General features: G+C 44.0%; 1 protein-coding gene across 1 annotated transcript; it reads right to left on the bottom strand.

The window, feature by feature from the left end:
* Positions 1 to 1,053: 1,053 nt before the first annotated feature.
* LOC127316754 (uncharacterized) lies at positions 1,054 to 1,952 on the bottom strand. The gene is made up of 3 exons (XM_051347221.1): positions 1,831 to 1,952; positions 1,599 to 1,728; positions 1,054 to 1,515 (listed from the first exon to the last, which is right to left on the bottom strand). Exons 1-3 carry the CDS (start codon positions 1,950 to 1,952, stop codon positions 1,285 to 1,287), a joined length of 483 nt encoding a protein of 160 aa, XP_051203181.1. The 3' UTR covers positions 1,054 to 1,284.
* Positions 1,953 to 16,309: the final 14,357 nt, after the last annotated feature.

The following is a 16,309-nucleotide window of genomic DNA, read 5'->3' as shown; positions in this document are numbered from 1 at the left end:
TGGATCGCCGCGTTGGGCGCCGCGTGCGACCCAAACGGACACGCGGACGCGGGGCGCTGTCCGCGTGTCCGGCCGGCCACGCAAACGGCCCAAAACGGACGGCCCAGCGCGTCCGTTTGGGTCGGCCGGTTGGAGATGCCCTAGAAGAAGGTTCAGTTTTACACCTTTGGAACGTTCATGGTTGCTGATGCACGGAAGAAATAGTGAAATACGGAGTAGTGGATCATTTGTACAGAATCAAAGTTACTTAGTGCTAAAAAGTTCAGGAATCCACAGCCTGATAGCTTTCCTCTGTTTGCATACACTGCAAGACATTTGATATCCTGCAGAGACTTACAGGAGACAATACAATCCTGTCAGGTATTCACTTTACTGCACATTGATTCAATGCTTATATTATTTGTTGTACTTTGTTATTTATTATTGTTCTACTCTTTATTTGTTTCTACCTTGTTTTGTTTCTACCTGTTAGGTATTCACTCCAGTGCACATGTGATTCTGCTAGATTAAATTACACACTACCCCCGCAGTATACTGAAGATAGAGAACTATAGATAGAGAAGAAGCACTAGCGAGATAGTAATCTTGGATCAGAAGTTTAATTCTCCAACCTTTGCCAGCAAAACTACTATGCATAATATTGAGGACCTATGTGCCTTACCTAATATCCTATAGAAGTAAGTACTTGGCCATCGATGTATAATCACCTTAATTATCAACCATTGTCGTCTCGCCCAGTCCAGTGTATATATGAACTGCTTATATTATGTGCCTCATCATATTTGTAATGAAGAGACACTAATTTTGAAACTGCTGCAGTTCAACAGCATATGAACCATTGAACATATACATATATTATTTGCTAACACTGACCATACCCGCCAAGGAGGTAAAGCCACGGGCGCGGCGAGCACCTTTGCCTCCTAGTATCCACAAAATATATGTGGAATGGACAGCAGCAGGGAGCATCATGCACAATCAACCAAAACACAACAGCTCTTCGATCAGATAGGGAGCAGCGAGCATTATAGCAACCAACCAACAACACAACAGTAATCTAGAAGTCCATCAGCACATGAGCATATATACTGGGGTGAAATCTGGATCAGGCAGGAAATCTAGAAGTCCATCCGAACACATCAAAGGTTCACATCTGGCTAGCTATAGGCTGCCACACGACCCACAACACCATCAACCAAACACATGAAGGTGTATACTCTCCAGCCTCCACGCACGAAGAATGAAAAGCTTGCAGCAAGCATGGATACGGTTGTCTACAAAGCCTTAAACTGAACAGGCTTGGGCAGCGCCATGCGTGTGGCTTGTGGCCCAACGGAGAACCAGGGCGTCGACGATGCTGAGGGCCGCCATGACCAGGGCAAGCCACGAGGATAGCTCCCACCTGGTCCGGCAGACGGCCCCCGACAAGCCAGCGCAGGAGCTGCGAGCGAAGTGCTGGCTGTGGACGAGACCCACCCCGACTGAGGCCCAGACCAGAGACTCAGCCGTCAAGATCTGCATTCAGCACCATACGTATAAACTAGGTTAGCTAGGTATGATAGTGTTTGTGTGCATTGCATATTAGGAAGCAGACGTACCCAGTGTATCACCACTGACTTGTATGAGAAAAGCTCCTGCGGCGCCGTCCACCCAAGGAGGATGCAGATGTGGACGGGTATCGCCATGAGGCACCACATCATCTGCGCCCCGGTCGACGCCACCATGAACCTGGGCATGAGTGATTGCACGTGGTACGAATGATCTCAACTCGTTTCTTCCATTTTTTTGCGGTTAAACCAACCAAATGCAAGAGAAACAGAGGAGACTTACTGAAAGAGTTCCACCGGGATGACGTAGTGCGGGGAGGGAACGATCAAGATCAGGAACGACGCGACGGCCAGCGCTGCGCAGGTCGCCGTCGTCACCAGCAGGAAGTAGTCGTGACGCTCCATGCCGATCCTGCAGTACTGAACAAGAACTAAATTAGAGAGAGGTATAGTCAGAGAGCAAGAGCATTACTGTGCAACTAATGGCAGATTGGAACTCCATGCAACACTTTCTACAGTGGGAGTAGCGCAACATCAATCAACTATAGGAAGGGAATGGAAAAAAACAAAACATTTGTGTATACAAAATGTTACTCTACTTACTTCAAAAAAAAAAAATGTTACTCTACAAGCACAGGCACATCAACATCAACAGGGCAAGTTTCAGAGGATTTTTCATGTTTTCTGTAACAGGGAAAGAGCTCAAGCCTTTTCATTGATTAACGAGGAGGCAAACCGATCGGCGGCGCGTCACTCCAATCACCAGTTAGGATACATGCCGGCTGTTTCGGTTCTCTTGGTGGCGGCTTGTCAAGGACTGCTGCTTTCTGATCAAGCAGTTCGGAAAACAGCAATGCCAAGGCTCAGTTCAGCAAGGAACCCAACAACCTCTACAATGTCCACTCCTACAAGTACTCTGGCCTGGCAAACAAGAAGATTGTGACTGCGCAGCCCGCCGCTGATAAGGAGATGACTGAGGTCCTCTCCACCACCAAGACGAAGGAGCAGAACAACCTGCTGCCTTCTCCCACAAGACTGTCATGCGCAGGGAGTTCCGCAAGATGGCAAGGCAGTCAAGAACCAGGTCAGTGACAACTAATACAGGCCTGACTTGACCAAGCCTGCGCTTGCAAGGCTGAGTGCAGTTTACCGCAGCCTCCAGGTTGCCAAATCCGGTGTCAACAAGAACATACAGTAAGCAGGATGAGCCAATGAGCTTATTTTGTGGATGTGTGTTGGTTTAAGTTTACAACTTTCTAGACTTGTTCTGAGAATATGAGTTGAATATAACGAGCTTCGGAGATTTCAGAATGTAAACAAGATGTATACAATCAGGTTGTTTATCAAAAAGGAACTCAGACAACGGCTATTCACGAGCAACATGCAAACGGCAGTGTTGATATTGACAATTGGGATCTTAAACTCGACACCTTAGAGCATCTCCAGCCGCGTCCCCCAAAGCGCGCCGAATCGAGCGTTTGGGGGACGTGTTTTGTTCGTGGCGCCTTTGGGGGACGTCGCTCCCCAGCCGCGTCCCCCAAACGCCGCCCCCAAACATTTAAATTACTTTTTTTTAACACATAAACCATTTATCAAATTAGCATATGAATAAAAATGTTTGCGAGGATTGTTTTCAAATTAAATTACAACAAACAATAAAACAAGTAATCAAATATAATAAATAAGGCTAGATGCTACATCAAGGTGCCACAGTATTTCCTTTGATCCTCCACAAATGCTCAACGAGATCAGCTTGAAGTTGCTCATGCACATTGCTGTCACGGATCTCTGCGTGCATGGCGAGAAAATCAGCAAAATCTGCAGGCAACTCATGATCAACCTCCGCAAGAGGGCCTTGACACTCATAGGGACCAACATGTGACCTAACATGATTCTTGCGGTCATCCTCGATGATCATGTTGTGCATGATCACACAAGCCTGCATCACCTCCCACATTTGGTCGTGAGACCAGCTTAGAGCAGGGTACCGGACAATGGCAAATTGTGCTTGAAGCACACCAAATGCCCGCTCGACATCCTTCCTGCAAGCCTCCTGTCGTGTAGCAAAGTGGGAATTCTTCAGACCTGATGGATTCGAGATTGTTTTGACAAAAGTGGCCCATTTTGGATATATACCATCGGCTAGATAACAGCCTTTGGTATATTGGTGGCCATTGATCTCATAGTTGCATGGTGGAGCATGCCCTTCCACTAGTCTGCTGAACACCGGAGACCGCTGCAACACGTTGATGTCATTGTGTGATCCCGCCATGCCAAATCCACAAGTCATAATCTGCCACAGCTTCAAGCACCACACCGCAATATCCATGACGGCCTTTGTATATACCTTGCCAAGCAAACGGGCAGTTCTTCTATGCCCAGTGCATGCAATCGATGCTTCCAAGCATTCCAGGAAATCCTCTGGCAGCATTTTGTGCCATGATCCTTGCAGTCTCTTCCTCAGTTGGCCCTCTCAAGTAGTATTTGCCAAACTTTCCCACCACAGCTCGGCAAAACTTGTACATGCACTCAATGGCACTAGACTCACTCATGCGAAGGTAGTCGTCCTGTGTATCGGCAGGTGCTCCGTATGCAAGCATCCTCATGGCGACGGTGCACTTCTGAATCGACGAGAACCCGAGGACGCCTACAGCGTCGAGCTTGAGCTTGAAGTAGGGGTCGAACTCTCGAACGCCGTGGAGGATATTCATGAACAGCCCCTTGCTCATCCTGCATCGGCGCCGAAAATTGTCGGCATGTGTTGCGTCGTCGGCGAAGTAGTCGTTGTGCAGCATGGCATGCCCCTCCATCCTCTGCCGGGGCTTCGACTTCCTTCTTCCCGGCCTTGATCCTCCGCGGCACGGCCTCTTCCTCTTCTCCGCCTCAGCGTCGAGCATGTCCTGGAGGGACGCGATGATCAGCAAATGCTCCCGCAGGTCGTCGTCGAAGGCTTGCTCGTCCTCCAGCAGCAGGGCAACCATCTCATCGTCGCTGTCCATGGCTATAGCAAAATCAATGGTTAAAATTACGCCGAGGCAGACGACGGAACAAACAGCGGCCAATCGCGCCTACCTGGCAAGTCGTCGAGCACCTTCTGTGCGTGGAGGTGGGGTGGATTTGACGGCGCGTTCTGGGACGCGCTGGCGACGCGGCGGCGGCGCCACGACCGGCGGGAGCCCCAGCCGCGACAACGGTGCCGACTCTCAGCAGAGATCAGACGCCCAAACGGCCGGGAAATCCAGCGGCGGCGGTGGGGTGGGAGGCGCGGGAAGGAAGGAGCGACGAGAAAAGAGGCGCGAACCAACGGTTTATGCAAATAGTCGCCGACATGTGGGAGCCCGCCTCGCTTTTCGTTGTGTCCGGCGTCCCCGGTGCGTCCCCTGTGGGACGGGGACGGGCTCGGGGCGCCGGACACCGTATCGGGGCGCGCCGGACAAAAATGGGCTTTGGGGGACGCGGCTGGAACGCATTTTCTGTCCGGCGCGCCCCAAATCCCTTTGGGGGACGCTTTGGGGGACGCGACTGAAGATGCTCTTAACAAGCGACAAGGAACTGGAAGGTGGCAGCACAAAACCAGTTCCAGCTCTTCTCCAACCTAATGTTCAGTTAATCTTGATAACGTGAGTGAAACTATGGAAAAGAACGGAAAACCCAAAGAATAGTTTTATACAAAGTGATTCTGGGCATCCACAGGCACGACAGTGGTCACTGCATCCTAATTAACCAATATATCTGATGATTGGTGAAATTTGGACACCAGCTAAAATTAAAACACTTGCAGGGGGCATAATTGAACTGGCAACTGAACTGATAAAAGGAGAAAATAAATCACGGACCAGCTATTGGAAACAGGGAAGTTCGGACAACCTCTGTTATCTGCTAAGCTGGAAGAAACTGTAAAATAGTTACTGATGCATGACGAACCAGCCAACCAGGCAAGGGGAAAATGATGAACTATTTGGTTAAAATAACAGAGTACAAGAGTTGCAGTAAAAAGCAGAACATCACAACTATTGCTGCAATAAGCATCAAGAAACGGATCAATTCTCATTCTACTAGTACATTAAAGAACAGGCAAAAAAAATCATATGGAAAAGATCCGATCACATTATTCGGAGGTGTGAAGGAGGCAAAGGCAGAGAAATAAGAGGGAGATCAAATGCAGAGGGAGAGGGTAGGAATCAGGAGCATGCATACATCTTCTTGCTGTATTGAAAGGCGAGACAAGAAATTCTCTGTTCTACAGATCTAGAAGAATAGAGCAGCTCCACCTTTCTTTGAAGAGTTCTCTCTTCTCAATCAGTCAAACGAAAAAAGGGGAAGGTGAGGAGAAAGGGATGACCAATACGAGTATGCAACCACCATGAACACAGATTAATAGTAGGCCAGATCTATACCTCAGTCAGACTCTTTGGGGGCTCTCCGTGTGTACAAGAACAAGGAGTCGAAGAGGATTTGTGCAGAGGGAGAGCTAGCTGACTGCAGAGGCAAGACGCTGCGGGAGAGATTGAGCTTGGCCACTGGCTAGTGCGTTTCATGATTCCTTTGTTTCTTCAAACGAGCAAAACACATCGAAAGCGCATCGGCAGCATCTTTCCTTTCTGGGATAGTTTCACTGCATGCATGCGCATGCACTGGAGCTGTGAAATGTGAAAAGTGAAAACGACGGGCAGCATTCCATGTCAGGTGAGTGTAATTGACCCAACAGCTCAGGAGTACATTTATACTGGACACACTAGTATATGACTGCGTTAAATAATTTTGGCAGGAAGGAGTATTTTTTAGTCATCACAAATTAGCAATTATCCAATCTATACTCCATATTTGCACAGTTACCAAGGGACGAGAAGATCCACAAGTGAGCTATACTTATCTATATGTTATACTCCTTCCGTGCAACATTTCACTAAAAACAGGGCAAAAATTATGAAATGGAAAGAGTAACAGATAACATAACTAAGAAGGCTCCCTTCAAAAAAAAGATATATGCCTTGTTGCGTATGTCTGAGGCTCTTCTCCGCAGGTTGGCAACTCGCTATTCTTCTAAAATATACATCAAGGTCACGGGGTTTTCTTACTGGTACTTTTGAGCTCAATGAAGGCAGTGCGTCAGGTTAGGCTCAATAAATGTGTTATGAGGCATAAATTCAACTAGCAAAGGCTCCTAAAGCATGATTTGTTGGGACTGGTGGTACTCGGAAGCCAACCTTTGCAGATGATGTGGTTGAAGGAAGGGGATGCACGTACTTGCTTCTTCCACCTTCAAGCAAGGTGTCACCATCGAAAAAGTTCCATTGCCCATGTTCGAGTAGATGACGTGCTCCCCTCCAAGCACCAGGACAAAGATCATGCAGTGGATGTCATGTTTGACCAGTTGTTGGGTTCTACGCTAGAGCATGCTTTTTCTTTGGACCTTTACTATCATGGGTTGCACACCCATGCACGACCTCGCGGGGCTCAACGCCTAATTCGCCATAGAGGATGTATGCCAAATGGCGAAGTCCTATGAGCAGGATAAGGCTCCCCAACCCAGATGGATTCCCGTGTCGCTTCTACACCACTTCACATGGGTTGCTCCATAAGATTAGAGACCACGATACCATTTTGAGAACCTCGCACTATGCCGATGATGGAACGGTTTTTGTGGCTCCTATTAAAGAAGGCATCCAAAAGCGATCAACCATTCTTAGTAGTTTTTGTGAGGTGACCGACCTTTGCACCAACTTCCAAAAAAGCTATGTGGTTCCAATTCATTGCAATGATATTGACTTGGATGACATTTTAGAGGGTTTACTAGCGGAGCGGGTTTCTTTTCCCTAGAAGTATCTTGGGCTACCGCACTCGGTTTGGAGACCTCGGAGAGTAGATTTCCAACATATTGAGGACAAACGACACCAAAAATTTCCACATGGAATGGAAAGTTCATCAACATGGCCGGGCGCACCGCTCTTTTCAAATTCATGCTTGCCGCTCAAGCAATTTACCACTTGACTCCTCTCTTTGTTCCTCCGGGGGTCATTGGTAACATGGAAACAATTGAGAGACCCTTCTTATGGGCGGCTAAAGAGAAGGTCATGGGGGCGCAATGCAAGGTCAACTGGAACACGGTTTGCCCTCCCAAACTTGGGAGGCCTTGGAGTCCTTTGTGGGGAAATTTTTCCAGATCCTTGCGGATTAGGTGACCGCGACTAGAATGGAAGAAGCCAAAAAAGATTTGGGTACTCTGGGGTTAGGTAACCTGTGCATGCAAGAGGATATGGACCTTTTGTATGCCGCAACTAAAATTGGAAATAGAGAAATGGCGTGTTTTTGGGAAGCTCCTTGGTTGAACGGTGAGAAGTAAAAATATATTGCTCCCCTCATATTAATGATCTCGACAAGGACGAAATGGAACATCAAAACGGCCTTACATGAAAATGGGTGGGTCTCAAAAATAAAGATGGAAGAGCTTATCATTGCATATATATTGAGCAATCTGTGAAACTTTTTACCCAACTTCAAACAATCCATCTGGTTGAGGGCATTGAAGACTACATCATTTGGACTCTCTCGTCAAGTGGTCAATATTTGGCGGCTTCCACATACAAGGCTCAATACTTTGGTGCAATCTCCACCAACATGAGAAAAATGGCTTGGAATATATGGGACCCTCCTAAGACCATGTACTTCACGCGGCTTGCTCTCCAAAATAGGTTTTAGACGGCGTACTGATGAGTGCATTTTTAGCATGTTTGTACATCATATATCATTAACTTATCATAGAGTAGTAGCAGGATTTTTGTATTTGACAGCGCTACCGCACCCTTTTATGCTTGTCTACACCGGGTCTTGAAATAATAAGGTAATGATGAAATATCAATGAAAACTGTCATTTTGTGGCATTTTTACGTGATAGAAATCATTTTAGCACTTAATTATGCACCTGTGCAAAAGGACAATGCGAGGACAACTTCCACTAACTTTAACGGGCATCGGTACGGGTAAGGCCTGCCCGTACCGCCTGCCATAAGCACCGCCTCAAATACTTTCACCGGGCGCAGACGGCAGAGAGATCCAAGACACACAGCTCCGCAAAACAGAGAAACACCGCCCCAGATCAGATCTCGAGAAGGAACTTTGGAGAAGACAACATCTGGGCTGTTACGTGGATCCTCGGAGGACAAGGCATCATCACCTTCATCATCATCAACCGATGCACCATCGTCATCATCCACCTCGAAACATAGTTATAATCTTGATTGCTATTGTGGATTTGTATTTGAATTCATTCCATTCCTTTAATCTCCTTCATAAGATTATGATGATGTTCTTGATTGCTTCCATATGTGAGTAGTCCTATTAGTTCTTGGTGAGATGGAGAAACCCTAGCATGAATATGAGATGAATCTATGATGATTTATGGTTTTAAGTATTAATGTGTGTTAGATCTCGCTCTTGATATTATGTGTTGTGCACCATGTAATATTTTTCTTATTGTCTCGAGAGGGAACTACCCTTTGAAGTGTGGTAAAGTGAGCGGCGAGAAGTGAAACTACCGTATCGGCACTTTAACACATGAATGAGGGGAATAAAAGGGACTCACCAAGCTCATATTGATAACCACGGGGTAAAACCCTTAATAGCAATAGTCAATATGTGGCTTGCAGAAAACTACCTGATGTGATTATTCAGATCGAGATGCGATGAACGATGGCTTTCTAGGCGCATCTTATTATGGAGCTCTCCCACACACAATATGATTAAAAGCATACTTTAGCTTGATTAACATGAATCCTAAAGCTAGACGTGGATCCAATAATCCCTGAGAACACTTTGTCCTATTAAGTTTCAACCCATTTCTTATAATGCTTTTACTGGGATGCTTTATTTACTTTATATTCAACCATTTATAACACCCTTCTTTTGAACATTTTGAGATTAGAAAACAATTTATAAGTAGTCTTTTGTAGATAGTAGCAAGGGGCATTAAGACCCTAACTAGTAGCTTCTCGTGGTTCGATACTCTTATTTTGAAACTAGCTACAATTGATCTGTGTTCTTACAGTTATCACAAAAAAAATAGAGAAGAAAGATTGGCCAAATTGTAGCGTATGTCCTTTGTGCAAAAACACCACGGAATCGGAAAATCACTTGTTCACACATTGCAGTTATACTATTAGACTATGGGGCATCATCAAGGAGTGGCTTGTGATTTATTCCCTTGATGTTCAAGATTGGCCAACACTATCCCTTGAAGATTGTTGGCATCGTATGACCGACTCTCCAAATGGGAAAGCAATGGGCTCTCTCACTTTGTTAGCCACTTGGGAGATTTGAAAGAAAGAAATGAAAGAGTCTTTCAAAACAAACAAGCTCGTCTGAGGGTTCTATTCGACAAAAGATCAAGAAAGAGGGGAAGGTATGGGTGTCCGCGTGGGCAAAACATTAAAGTGAAATAATACTAGGAGAGTAATCCGTTTTCTGTATCCACTTTTAAAGTATTGTTGTTGTAACTTGTTAAAGTTCTTAACTAATAGAATGAGATAAAACTTTTGCTTTCTCTTAGTAAAAAAACCTTTATAGAGCCATTGTTGCTTAAAATATGTGATGTGATTGTAACATAGCTAGCTACCATAATTCTCTCTTTTCTTAAATAATTATTATCCATACAACTAGTTTTAAAAAGCAAACGGGATCCATGATGAAGTAAGTACATTGCATGTCATCAAACTGCTTAGTTAGCGTTGAATGCAATGGCATGTTATTACCTATTACCCTGGTATAATTAGTCCAAACTCCAAAGAAGCACCTGAACTGATTTCCTGAGCGATTATCAGTCAACGCCCGGCATTGTGGCTCCAATTGACGCGAAGGACCAAATAACTTTGGAATGAAATTATAACCGTAATCAATTCACGCGCAAACAACACATTTAGAGTACCAATTAATTTGCCCATGTACACACGTCATGTGTCCCCTACATGTATGCGTAATGCGTGTCTGGACCAAAACCAAAACTGCCAACAAGGTGTGCAACCGTGATAATCTACATGGAGAAGTTTGCGATGCGCATCCACTCGTCACTGTTGCTCCTTCTCATATGCTTTTCTATTCACGCACAATGTAAGTTGGCACGAAAGGAACACTTCCTTTTGCATTTTCGTTTGATTCACTGCTTGAGTATATGTACCTCGGTAGTCTTGAACTTTGGGCCATAGTGAACATATTAATCTGTAGTACTGTTGTCAACTGTTTTTTCTGTCTTAACAATCATGCAGGTAGAGGCATAAGTGTGGATCAGGACATCGACGACGATACCTGCTACCAGAGTGACACTATCCCCTCTTGCTTTCTGTGTTACCCTGAGCATAATTGCTTTAAGACGATGGAAGACTGCAAAGCCCACTGTATAAGACCTCCGGCCGCAATCTCCTCTTCTGCACGTCCATGAAAGTGGATTGCAATTGGCTAGAGGAGTGTAATACAAGAGCGATATGTGCCGGTGAAGGCGAACTATTAACTAGCGAATAAAATAATGAATAAGAATATAGATTATTATTATTATATACAGCCCTAATTTACAGGTTTTGTCGGTAAATTTATTTGCATTTTACTTGCTGAGCTTTTCCTAGTTCTCGTGGTGCACTTTTTTTCGTGATACCGCAAGTTTTTTTTAAAAAAATATGGTTGACGTAATACATAAGAGAATGACTTCTCGCGCAATAATTTTCATGCATACACAAAGTTAGCTACACAACCACCTACCTATCTCTCCCCTTTTCCATCCTCTCTCCCTCTCTATTTCCCTCTATCCATCTCTCTGTGTGTCTCTCCCCCTCTGTCCATCTCCCTCCCCATCTGTCTGTGTCAGGCACCTTAATCGGAGCCACTAGCACTTACCCCTATTGAACCTACACCTGGGCATGTCATGGGCCGGGCCGGGCTTTGGGCTAGGCCTGGAAAATCCCGACGGTAAAAACTTAGGCCTGAGCCTGGCCCAACCCGACTATCGGAAATATTTGTGATTTTCAGAGCTCACAAATGGTTATGCACGCTACCATTATTTGACACATATTTTGCAGCTGTTTTTTGACATGCTAGCGGGATAATTTGGACGTGTGGTCTTCACGCCGCCGCTGACGCCGGCCGTGCGGGTTTTCACGCGCTCGGACGCATCACCGGCCACACGTGCATGCCCGCAGAACACAATCTTCTGGCACCTTCATTCTCAAAAAACAAAAGCATTTTCCCGCACCTTTCTCGGCCAATCATGCGTGATGACTCACTCTTCAGCGGTTGTCTGTCCTGGGCTCCTGGCATCTACCATCGTTCGAGAAACTAATGAACTGCTAAACAATCCCAGTGGCAGATTCTCGGTATTTTGGCTCTGAAATCCGTGTGATGTCGTGACCTTCTTTCGTCAATGATCTAGTTTCCTTTCGAATGTCGCTACTTTAAAATAATCTGGCAGGACGCGGCGCCATGTTTGAACTGCCCCTCTCTCGTCCAGAGCTTAGGGGCCAACCGACCCACAGTTCTTCATTACTTGCAGGCCGTTTCACATGCACGGACCTCCTGGCCGCAAGGCCTAAAATCCGTCATCACGCTTATCACTTGGGAGATCTTGGAAAAAGAGGAATGCTAGGGTTTTCAACAATGGGTTATCAATGCCTTCAGCCCTCATGGAGAGAATTCATAATGAGAGCAAGAATTGGATTATGGCAATCACTAAGCAAGTAAGCATCTAGGAGAAATTACTAACTAGCTCGTTTCCTTTTTGTGGTTCTCCCTTTTAGCCTAGGATGATCATGTTTGCTTCTCCTATATCAATATAAAAGGGAGATATTTTTTGATCTAGTTTAAGGTGTCATCTGTAGCATGTATTCCCCAAATACTGGTTTACTATGTTACTACATATTGTGAGAAAAAAACCATTAATCTTATTAATAAAATATGAGATTAAATTAATGATCAACTTTTTCTCGAAATATGTACCCTAACAAATAGGTATGGAGGGGGTAAATAATAAGTGCAACTAACATTGTACTCATAGAGAGGTTGTCTCGAGACTTGGAGAGGTCCCTCGTGTAGTTTGTCCTCGCAACGACTGAAAATGGCAAAAGGTAGTAGGAACCAACCTCACATTTACACCTCGGTTTCTAAATATAAAGTGTTTTTAGCTTACTAATTAAAACGTCTTTCATTTTGGAAAGCATTGCATGGAATGCTTTACTTTTTTTAAATGAAGGTTGCAATACCCCAAGGTCCCCAACTCTGCATCAAAATGATGCACAAAATATTTTTATTAGATTATTTACAAAAACCTTACAAGATAGCATATGATTTACAAACGACGCACCGATTTAACAGACCCTCAATGCACATCGCATGCTCACACTACAGAAATCGTTACCGTCATCTTCTGCAAACCCATCCTCAGAACAGAGATCTACGCATTGACCTTGCTAAAAAAAAGCCTTCCAGCGATGCTACCACGACTTCACACTAGGAAACTCCCCTGGAGCGCGGAGCGTTCAGTGTTGCGGTTGTAGTCAGGAGCGTCCTTGCATGTTGTTCGGGGCAGCAGTAGAAGTTGTGCAAAGTTGCAAAAGACGGCCCTGGCCCATCCGGCCCTCACAACATCAGTCTTTCGCCACCCTGCAACACCATCGCCAGAGAAGAAAGTAACGGACATCCCACCGAGTCAGCAATCGAGGAGATCCGCCGCCTCCCCGCACGGATTTTTCCCGACGACTCCCCTGATGGCGGCAGGAGGGAGGGAGGACATGGAGGAGATGAGAAAGGGGCAGGCAGTAGGCACTCAGCCGCGGCCTGACTTGGCCGCATGGAGCAGACACGGAAGGGCCGGCGAGCCGCCTTTTCTGTTTCAGGTGGGATTGCTTTATGGGTAGCAGCCTGATTATTTATTTATTTGAAATCTACTGTACATCAGGAGAAGGGAGAATGCTGGGGCAGAGCGACCCGGAGAGCCGAATTCAGATCGTAGTGCGGCATATGCTTGCGCTCTACACAGTGTACACTAGCTGCCTAGCTGATGGCTTATCCATCGTTTATCTTTCCTAGAGCACTTGACTACATAGTTAAATGGTTGCCTACTAGACTTATCATCATTCATCAGTTCATCACCTAATTGTAAGAAAGACAGAGGCACACCAGCACATGCACGCGCACGCGCACGCGCAGATTGCTAGAATTGAAGGAAACAGAGAATAAATCAGCGAACATCGCTATATTCATGATATTCACGTGGTGTAAGAAATAGACGTGTGTGAAAATGTGCGTATAAGTATTTGAACCCCAGTGTGTACAATCATATCACTAGTAGAAAACGCTCATCTATACCGGTTCGTAAGGGCCATTTGCACCGGTTTCGCAACCGGTATAAAAGATCCGGTAAAAAACCCCCCCCCCCCCCCCCCCCCCCCTTCGTACCGGTTCCTTACGAACCGGTATTAATGGCGCCTCCACGTGGGCGCCTGTAATATACCAGGTATTGGGGTTACAAAAATAGAGGAAACAGATGTGTGCATTGCATTCATGCATAGAAAATCCGGGGAATTTTCGCGCTTTAAAGTAAAACAGTCACAGTAACTGAAGTTTCACTTGACCTTGGTGGAATTGAAGTAGATCATCAAGTCAAGCGCTATAAACCTCAATGTGACTTTGTTAAAACCTTGTTTTCGGTAGAGATGATTTGATCTATAAGGTTAGATCAAATGGAACTAAAACCAACACAATAACACTTTAATCAATGATCAATTGCTTGATCTCAGAACAGATCATAATATGGTAATCCTTGCCATAGCATATGAACATCTATTCAATTACAAATCCAGTAACAATAAAATGGAGAAACTATTCTTACCTTATCTTTTTCATGTCTTAAACTAATCCTTGATCCTACCATGAACCTCATGCTTTTCATTCTACTCTATTCCTGGAAACATAACAAGGAGATCAACTCTAGAAATATATATCTTTCTCTATTCCATATTATTATACATCAAACCTAGAGAGGTGAGAGTCCTATTTCATTTAGGGAAGCAATAACAAACCCAGAGGCAAACCTTGGATATAAATATCCATATGATCACAACATCATCTTTAAAGAAAAACCCTAGAATATTATTCCAGATCATCCCTAGAGAGAGAACCCAATTATGTTAAACATAGATACTGATGATCACATCATTCTCTATGGAGCCTAAACTTAGGTTAGTATTAAAGTCCTTGCCCAAATGAGAGAGAGACCACTCATACCAATCTTATCTTTACCTATTTAAGAATAAAGGACCACCATTGAACTAAAGTATTAGGAGTTAAACCATTTCATCTGGGAGTGGTGAGATAGCCAATACCAAATGGAGTAAGATCGTACCCATAAATTGATGAAGTAAAGTAGTAACTAATTCAACTAAGCATCTAGGTGGAGACTTAAACCTTTACTATCTAATGAGATCTTGTGAGTACACCATAAACCCTAGAATAACTATTCCTATGAAAGAGAGCTCAAGCTTTGGTGCTACACTCAAGTTAGTTGAGGCAACACTTGAAATTGGAGGGAGAGAACTATCCATATACCCAGATGAGTATATCAACATTTCTTAAGTAAAACCCTAAGTAATTATCTCAGACATTTTCCTGGGACATAAACTAATGAGGCAACTACAGAAGTCCCATCCTAGAAAGTAAAATAGAAGTACTATATCTTAATTGATCAAGACAATGCTTGATCATGGAAGTGAGAATTCCATTTAATGAGAGATCCTTTGGAAGCCAAACTTTGACCATTATAAATTGAGTGATGATCATAAACCCTAAGAACTTGAGGTAAAAATATTAAGAACAAGTTGATCATGTCTAATCCATGATCATGCTCTTGAGGTATGTGAGGATAAGTAAGTCCTAATTGGATAAGTAGATATTATCCAACACATAAAATCATAGGGGAACTATTAGAAAACCTAAACCATTTCCCATATGACAATTAGAGAGACAACTGAATAGTAACAAACCTTTGTCTAGTCCAGCCTTATATCAATCCAAATGATCTTGGATTGAACCATCCTATGTGTGGTGAGGAAGAGTAACTCTAGCTAAAGTAATATGGTGTTAAATCACATATAGAACTTATAACCATATCTCAAACTAACTTGTGAATTACTTGATGATCACAAGTTAAACCCAAAACCATATCTTAATTCTATTTTATGTACCACTTGGGTGATCACAAATAAAACCTAGTCCACATTTGAGTTTCAACCCATGTATATTTAGGCACACCCAACTATTTTCTCAAACAAATAAAATTCTCCTGAGTGGAGTAAGATCTACCCTAATCATTCAGATCAAAGACTTAAGAAGGTAATACCAATAGCCATGGGAACAAACCAAACTTAATCTCCAATAATCATAAATATTGGGGCACATGAAATCATGCCCATAAAACTATAATCCTAAATAAGAAACCAAATAGTTGGCTTTACTTTGCAGATAATTTCTTACAAAGAAATACCACATGAAACAATAACCATCACTAGATAATTAGTAAGGCCCTTTTGGAAAATAATTTAGAACCTTTTATAGTTGAATTATAAAATCAAATATATATATGAAATATTCTATCCTCAACCCAATACTGTTAACTATGTGTTATGTGTTAATGCACACATATAGAAACCTAATCCAAAAAAATATTACTATTAACCATTTTTATTAGTTTCCATCAACTTGAAATAAGAAAAACCTGCAAAAGAGAATTC

This window comes from Lolium perenne, chromosome 7 (assembly GCF_019359855.2).
Source record: "Lolium perenne isolate Kyuss_39 chromosome 7, Kyuss_2.0, whole genome shotgun sequence".
NCBI lineage: Eukaryota > Viridiplantae > Streptophyta > Magnoliopsida > Poales > Poaceae > Lolium > Lolium perenne.
The sequence above is the reverse complement of the archived record's forward strand: the minus strand, read 5'-3'. Positions and strand labels throughout refer to the sequence as shown.